Raw genomic sequence first — 8,892 nt, forward strand, 5'->3', positions numbered from 1 at the left:
GAGAGCATGTCTACGCCTTCGGAGACGCACCTATCAGTAGCAGTCCCTGACAGTCTCGTTTTCTCTGTCCTCGTCTTTCTGCACTAAGAACCTGACCAAATATGTGCCAGCTAGCTGAGAAGAATTTTCTCGCAAGAATGTTACTTTGACTTCGTAAATGATACGAGCCTGTTGTTTGCTAGCATTTTTCTTCCTTTATCTGTCATGTGTGCATTGTTTTATCCAGTTCTGACTGCTAGCGGGGTATTTATACCAGCTAGCTAGCCAGTTAAGATTTTCAGTCGCAAGTCAGCACGGTGTGTGGTGTACAGTGTCCCATCAGTTGTGCTGTAGTTACAGAATGGCATTACCAATTTGCCTAAATTGCCTTGTTAAAATTAACTTGTCACTCATAGATTACTCACGTTTGTGCAGTGCTGTTAACGGTATTTAACCGAAGGTCAAAGCTTTGATAAGCATGATAGAATGAATTACCCATTCCATATATTCACAGGGCTTCTTGCATTCTTTAGCACCAAGTATTTTGCTTTGTTGCACCTCTTTTCATTTAAGTTATAACTATGTTGTTGCAATGTAACTAGGCAGATATAGGCTGGTCACTGCACTTTGCAGAATTGTATCTTCTTTCTTTTTATACCACCTACTACACTGGTTGCTCGGTGGATCTAGTGTTCGGCTGCTTATCCCAAAGTAATTGTATTAAATACTGCTCACGGCAGTTGCATTTCAATCAAGCAAAATGCAATAGCTCCCATGTGCTGTCCGATGCCGGTGTGTATTGAAGTACCTAAGCTGGTCAAAATTAATCCCGAGTACCTAAGCTGGTCAAAATTGATCCCGAGCCTTCCACTGCTGCTTCCCTTGTAACTCATGAGCAGTTTTCAGGCATTAAGCCCCACATACCATGCTATCTTTTTGTATGGCACAGTGAAATCTCATTAATATGATTCTACTTAATATGTTTTTCAGCATGATACGATTTTGTTTTTTCTTTCCCCGCCAAGCCTTAAAAAATATATGAAAAACTTGTGTGGTTTCAATTTTTTTTGAAGAGGTAAAAAAGTGCTAGCGTTGGGCAGTAGTAGCAGCAGCAATGGTAACGCTTGTGGCCAATGTTTCAGTACTATTTGCTTATGTAATGAACCCCTCCCACTTTTGTCATCGGAAACTTTCTTTTTTTTTCTTTTTCAAGTTTTCGTAGCTGTGCCCCAGTTTCATGACCTTGCTGTCGCAGTCCGCAGCACTTGTCTTGGCACCTGCCAACATGCTGCATCATGCCGATAACATCGCCATGTGGTTATATTTTGATGAGCTCTCTTGCAGGGTAGATGCTCTCAGTGAAGTTGCAGAGCGGCAGGTTTTAGATGCTTCTCATGGCATTGTCACGGATGTGGAGCTAAGCAATGAAACTGTGACTTTTTCCTACGATTTTCAGAAAGGTTTGCTTTTAGACATTGATAAACAAAAAGTTTGGCACAGAAGAACAGATTATTCATACTGCGGTAATAAAAGTAAGTTCGGTGCTAAGTATGTTGCATTCGCTACCTTTTGGGGCCTATTTCGGATAATACAGTTTTCGGATAATATGTTGCAATTTTCGATTTCCGTGAGAATCATATCAACGGGATTCCGCTCTATCAACCTATACAAAAAAAAAAAAAAACAGCCTTTTTTAGCAGTGCTTGTTGAAATTCTTGTGATATTGTGCACAGTAGCTGGTTCATCGATTTTGACTGTACAAAAATATTTTGGCAGGTTGCTGGATCAGAGAAACCGAGCTTCAACTACCAAGAGCTGGATGAATGTGATAACACAACTGAGTACTTCACATTTATGCGGCTGTGTGGTGACTCTCACCGAACGACTCATCAGGTTTGTCCTGCTATTGTTAGTTGTTTCCAAACGAGGTGAAAACCCCACCTTCATCTTGTTTGGGCAGTGACTTTTTTTCCGTACTGTAAATAGAGGAGAAACCTTCAAGTGTGCTCAGTTGCTGCTTATGTTGTTGGGTTGAGAATGGAGTTCGGCGCTGTGTGATGGTTATTTAACACGCAAACAATGTGGGCCACCTAGGGCAGCCATAGTGTTGTGCAGAAAGCAGGAGGAGTTCCCAGCGAAACTTTTTTCTTTTTGAAAACGTACAAGCAAGCACAACATAAATATCGGTGTATGGGCAAACACTGGTATGTTTACTTACCCAGCAGTAGCTGGATGTGTGGTTGAAAAAGTTATAATTAGTGCACTGTTTTCCCTTTGAGTAAGACCACATTTATTGAGACTTCAAGGGACTGCAAAGTGAAATCCTTGTTAACTCTAGATCAAATCATGAAATGGTGACAAAAAAAAAATCCAGAAGAAGAATGTTTTGCACCAGAATAAATTTAATTGGTGGTAGAAATATGCCATGTTAATACTTTAGAGTGAAAACTTCGCAAAAATGTGGATTTTTCCCAGTTCTGTTATCGCGTAATTCGTGTCAGTGGAATTATTAAAGCAGATCTACTACAATGTAGTAAGGCCTTTTGCGGCCTCCTTTACAAGATGCCAAGCAATAGCAGTGGAGCCTTCTCTCAGGTGACGGTGTCCATGTAATCATGGCTTCACCACACAAACAGCAAGCAGCTCATGATGAATCTGCATTTTCAGCACATAGGAAGAACCACACAGGTGCAGATGAAGAGAACGCACATTTGCGCCTGAATGGCAAGACTCTTTCCTAAAAAGAACAAAGACCACCAAAATGCCAATCGGAGCACAAAGCTGCACGTGGCTTGGTGCATCTCACTAATGCTTGGCTGCAAAGATGCATGGTAGTATACTTAGACATATCAAAAGCTTTCGATACGGTTGATCACAAAATATTACAACAGAAATTGGAAACCTACAGTATAAGAGGCAAAAGTTTATTATCTAATTAAGAGTTATTTTTCAAGACAAAAACTATATCTTGTTCTACGAGCGTTTTTTAATTTAATTGGTTCACAGGAAAGGAAGCATGCAGTATCTGTCACACTTGTTTCTGTGGACACCTGAAACGCGCCGTAAGGGAAGGGAGCTGTGGCTGTAAGAAGAAGGAAAAGAAAATGCACGGGCCTGCTACTAGCTCTGTAGCTGAGCCACCTCCGTTGCCTCGTGCGGACAGAAGAGAAAATAGAGAAGAATAAAAGAGAGAAAGACGCGCCGCAACAACAGCCATCATCCACCACTGAAGCAGTGGCGGGTGCAATGACGGCCTACAACAGATAACAACTGTTCTAAACAATTTAACCTTACTACCAAAAAGCATTGATCTAGGTGTGCCGCAGAGTTCCGTGCTTGGGCCACTCTCTCTTTCTCTGCATAATAATGACTTTCTATCAATGCAGAAATATTCAAAAGCCATAATATATGCCAATGACACTGCATTGCATTTTACAGGAGATAATTTAAAGGAACTGCAATGTGAAATTGGTGAAGAACTTAGTGAAGTTTCACAGCGGTTTAAAAGTAATCGGCTAACTTTAAATAAAGTGCACCATGTTTCACTCACGCAAAAAGAACATAAACTGCGAACATATAGCACTAACTGTCAACAACATGATTCTTCTGAGGGTTACCCAATGCAAGTATCTTGGTGTTCGGTTCAGGTATAATATGCACTGAAAGAACAAATTAATAATGTCTGCTCCAAATTAGCCTATTGTTGTCATGTTTTACTAAGGAAAAGGGACTGCTGTGGTCTTCCAATTTTACACATTCTTTACTTCACCTTTTGTGCACAGCCAATTATTCTATTGCCTGGAAAAATAGGGCATTGCGTATAAAACATATCAAGATCCCATTTCTTGCTTTCAAAGACAATGCTATTCGTATAATAACTTATTCAAACAGTATCTACCCCAATAGGATACTTTATTATCAGCTTTGCATCCAACCAGTATCAATGGCATATAAATTGCAGATAGCTGAAATAGTAAACACTATAATAAGATTGCACAACCTCCTGCCCCTTAATTGTTTAGATTACCAGCAAGAGCTGCAACTAACAGTTTAATTTACCACCCTTTTACAATATGTATGGCCAGAGACTCCTAGAATATAGCTGAGCCCATGTGTGGAATGAAGTCCCAACTGAAGTAAAAGAAAAAATAATAACTTTCGACATGTTTAAAACGTTCTGATTTCCTTGGAAATGTAGGAATGAAGAAATTTGTGTGTGTGGTTGCGTGCGTGCGTGCGTCCTGTCATGACACAGTCTGCCAGTGTTATTGTGCTTGTTTAGCATTTGCACCCATTACTAGCCATAAAGGCTATGGGTCCAACCAACTGTGTATGTACTGGTTCTTAAAGTTAAATTTAAAAAAAAGAAAAGGAAAGAAAAGAAGAAAAGAAAAAAAAAAGCTATTTCCGTGGTATGGTACAGCAGAGCTCAGAAAACGAAATTGTGCAATGGTGGGTTGCCTGTGATCACTTGAGGTGCCAACTGCACCTTAACGCAGCCCTAGTTAACAACTGGTTAAAAGGGCCAAATATTCAGCGCACACAGTTCCACAAACCTGATATATCTGATCTCGACTGCCATTTTGTCAGAAGTGCTGGAGCTTTCATGCCTCTTTACTCGATAATTGTCACTGTTGTCTGCAAACAACTGCTTAGTATGTCCTATCATGTCTAATATTATTTTCTGTGATACACTAGATCAACTTGAGCGGCCATCAGTGGTTATTCAGCGTGCGTTCTTCAGCTGATCTTATGCCGGCCCTTTGCCTTCGACATGATGTGGATGGTCTTGTTTGGCAACCCCGAAATGTGATGGCTGAGGGAGATGCTGACTCGTTTCGTGTGGAACATGTGGCCACATTCAATGCATTTGGCTATGTACAGGCATCAAAGCAAGACCGCAAGTTCGTGGTATGTAAATTTTCTTTCGTGGTTTTTGGCCAGCATGAGTGCAAAGCCTGTAGAGACTAGCTAAAGCAACTCCTTTTGTGGTGCATGTGCATTCGAATAGAATAGAATATTATTCCTGAATACCCCTGAATAACTTCCTGAATACTCCACTTAAATTACGGGTGAAACCTGCAAATCGTAGCCGGAAAAATAAAGATAAAATTTGGTCATAAAAATTGACCTCACATATAATAGTGCATTCAAATAATTCTTAAAGTTAGCGCAGAAGAGATAGATATTGCAAGAAAATTTTGTTTTTACTCAGCATCAGCATAATTTATTATGCCTTTTAGACCTACCAGCCATTAAATAGGAGAGCAGGAATTATGTAGTAGTGTCTGGTTTACATTTGTTTGGTAATGATTGCCGACAGTGATAGAAAGTCAGTAAAATCTCATTAATTCGGCATTCAAGGGACCAGGAAAAATATTCAACGTCTTAAAAAGCTGTCAAAAGCATCTGCATCACAGTAATTTTATCAAATGAACACCTAGAGCATGTATCGAAAACTATACATTTGAGATGAAAGCTAAGCTACTACGAAGATATTTCACAGTTTCGTCAAATTCTTTGCTTTGTGCCCAAAATCTTAAGTGCCTTTGCGGCTCTTTTCATAGTGCAATGCAGTAGCAGTGTCGCTTCACCATACAGACTGTGCTGCGCACTGCAGTATTCTCAAAACAAAACGGTTCGGCATCCTTGAAGGGCAGAGGAAGCATGTGGATGCAAGAGAGAGAAATGTGTGTAGGCATTAGAATGACATGAAGCTGTCTCAAAATAGATCTAAACGACCAATGGCATGCACAGCACTCTCCAAAACGGTGCTGTCCAAACCATAAATTTCGGCGCGGATGAAATGCAAAAGTGCCAGTATGCTGTGTGATGTTGGTGCTCATTAAGAAATTCCACATGGTCAGCATTTACCTGGAGCCCTCCACAGCAGCCCTCGTAGTTTACTTGCAGCTTCAAGACATTAAACCCCATGTGCCATACCATATAATGTGGAAGAAAGTGCTGATAGTACAAGAGATGTGACATGCACTGATTGCATACATATACCATGGTATTGGCATTTCTTTTCTGTTTTAGGCTGTCTTGAGATCTAAGTAAGCTCTATTCTGGTTCAATTGCGCCGAATGATGTCTTTACCTTTTTTTCTCTTGTTACTATATGTACCTGCTCCGAGTTGTTACTTTGTTATCAAGGTCAACATTTGTCAGTTTGAGAAGGTTGTTTGTCATGGGCAGTTTGTCATTGACCCTTCTCGCAGCCAAGCGTTATCTACTGTCGTACTAGAAGCAGAGGAATCACCTTGACTGGCCAAACCAGAAAGCATAAGTTGACATTTCAAAGAATAAGTAGTTGACTGATCGATGATTGATTGTAGTGTGGCAGATCTGCCCTTTCACAGTCCATTTAGGCAGAGTGCTAACGCCAGCTCCCTGATGTGAAAGTGGATGCTTGTGGTAGGTGTCTGGCCTGAAGCGTGGCCCTGCATGTCATGAACTTTTTTTTTTTTTTTTTTTCTGTGACCTTTCTCTCTGGCCCTTTATCAGGCTGCATCGCCCGACTTCAGCTTCGCAGCTGTGTGCAATGCCGTGCGGCATGTGTACCTGTACCGGCAGCCTGAAACAATTGGGAACAGCCAGGAGCTGCGCAATCGTAAAACTGGGCAAGAAGTGTCCACTATTGCTAAACAGCACGTCATCAGCCTGGAGCAATGTGATTGCATTCTGGGCATGGTAACCAATCGACGTTGCATCTTCGTTCTAAGCCCCGTTGCTCTGTATGCTGTCAAGGTGCCTTCTTCATAGTCATTTTCAATCATTGTCATGTTTCATTGTTCACAGAATAAATATAAACATGTGGCATTTCTTTCACGCAGTTGTCCCATGCTTTGTTTTCTTGTCACATGTATGGGATGGCTACGGTACATGGAGCCGGGTGTGTTAGAACTGACTAGATTTTAATGTCCTTGATAATGATTAAAAGGTGCTCTTGCCATTTTGCAGCTTGTATGGAAGTTCAGAGTAGTGGGCATTCATCATTGGTCTTCTGCGCATTAATATAATGAAGCAATTCATTCCAGAATGCATGTTTCAGGGTGGTTCTCTTTGCTGCCATTACCCGGGGTGGAAATAACAAAATGGTGCCTCAAGCAGTGGCAGCATGACCACCTCACATGGGGAATGCAAAAAGTAACCAGGCCCTGTGAAAATGCACTAGCATTCAGTGGTGAACTCCCATCTTCTTGCCTTTGTTCTTGAAAGTTTAGTATCATGAGTCAGTGAGAGGGCCTATTTTGGCAAAAATGACTTCAATAAAAAATGTCACATAGTTGATGCTGATTAGGTTGCTTTTCACCACCATTCGGGGCTTCCTGTCACTGTTCTGCTCATGTCCGCTGCTTCATCAAGAGTTGCAGAAGTGAGTACTGAATTGAATGACTAGCCTCGTTAAGTGGTGCATTGGCCTTTCATATGGTGATTTCATATTCAAGTACTGATTAAAGCTGTTAGAGTAAGGAAAGTTATGCAAGCAGTCCAAACAGGAAAAAGAGCTAGAAAGCGTAGTGTAATAGCAGATCTACTGAAGAACAATGAAGTAGTTGATGCAAAAAAAAAAAAAAAAAATCTTTACTATAATGAGGTTCCAGCAGATGGAACCCTGTTCCCACACAGGATATAATGCTGCCCAGTCCGATTAGAGACTTGTTTCTTCTGGTAAGGGATGTTGATTTCAGAAGTGCACCGTTGTTCAGGAACAAATTTTTTGTGAGCATGCTCAGATTGGTTTGTAGAGTGTGTGTACCGTCAACCCTTCGCAATGCGGTAATGGACAAGAGCATCGGTCCGCCTGTTCCTGGATATTGCATGGTGACATTGTTGGGTGCCTAGTGCTCTTTTCCATCTCTTTGTAACCTTAGAACGAAAGCATACAAATTGCTGTATGTCGCATATACATGTATCTGCAACATATCAGCGAAAGGCACCTATTCACAAGACAGTTCTGCTGCATGTTGCCAAATTTAGTTTGATGATTTAATCTACCACTCCTTGTTTTTGCAGTGGCAGTGTGAAATGGAGCATGCGATGTGCATTCAGCCAATACTTACTCAAGGTGCATGAGCAGCAAGCATGAGTTTACATTTCTTACAACTTTTATTCTATGCAAAACTCATGCGAAATGTACAAGTGCCCCGTAAAAGTAGTAAGGCTGCTTTGTGTCTTTCTGGATATGCCAAAAAACACTTTGCAGAAAAGGTTTTCCCATTCAGCTGCTGCAGCAGACTAGCGCATAATTATATTGTTAGCTGCCATGTCTGTCTCAAGCATATCGTTTCTGGATGCCAGTTTGCTGCCTTTTGCTGCATTGTTTTTTCATTGTGCATTGGTGGTGGGCAAAATCATGCTGGCAGTGTACCAAAATACCAATAGTAGTAGTGTACCCATGCTAATTCAATTTCATGGACACACCTGTCATTCACCTGCAATTTCACTCTAAGGATATACCACGTCGTCTTGAGAACCAGGCGATGCTATTGATTGAAGAGTCTCTTTTTTTTGTGGCATTCATCGCTGCATTCTTGAGCTGTAGTTGGCTTCTAAAAACGAACTGCAGCAAAATCTCTTCATCAAGACCATCATCAACACCTTTCCTCTATGAATGCAAGTTTAAAAAGCATTTGCGATATGGTTCCTAGGATACAACTATAAAAAACAGCAGTTGCTAACTATGGGCCATGGTATGCGGAGTACGTATTGATCAGCTCCAACAGTGAACTAAAATAGTTTTTGATGTTTGGCTAGGCTAAACAAACCAGGGGTATTGAAATTCTTGAGCTTATAATTTGGTGTGATGGTTAGCTTTCTATTTAGGTAACTAGAAATAGTGGAATACTTTCTGTCACAGAGAAATTGTGTGTGGCAGTTACTGCAGACTTGAATTGTATTTTACTATAGC

General features: G+C 40.9%; 1 protein-coding gene across 1 annotated transcript in view; it reads left to right on the top strand.

Moving 5' to 3' along the window:
- LOC146205224 (nudC domain-containing protein 1) overlaps window positions 1-6,809 on the top strand; it is a 35,179-nt gene extending 28,370 nt beyond the window's left edge. The window contains exons 8-10 of the mRNA XM_084589931.1: window positions 1,756-1,872; window positions 4,678-4,890; window positions 6,486-6,809. Of these exons, the coding sequence (XP_084446057.1) occupies window positions 1,756-1,872; window positions 4,678-4,890; window positions 6,486-6,743 (588 nt within the window). The 3' untranslated portion in view covers window positions 6,744-6,809. The remainder of the gene's footprint in view (window positions 1-1,755; window positions 1,873-4,677; window positions 4,891-6,485) is intronic.
- Window positions 6,810-8,892: the final 2,083 nt, after the last annotated feature.

This window comes from Amblyomma maculatum, chromosome 1, assembly GCF_055883805.1.
Source record: "Amblyomma maculatum isolate TAMU_Amacu chromosome 1, ASM5588380v1, whole genome shotgun sequence".
NCBI classification, from domain to species: Eukaryota; Metazoa; Arthropoda; class Arachnida; order Ixodida; family Ixodidae; genus Amblyomma; species Amblyomma maculatum.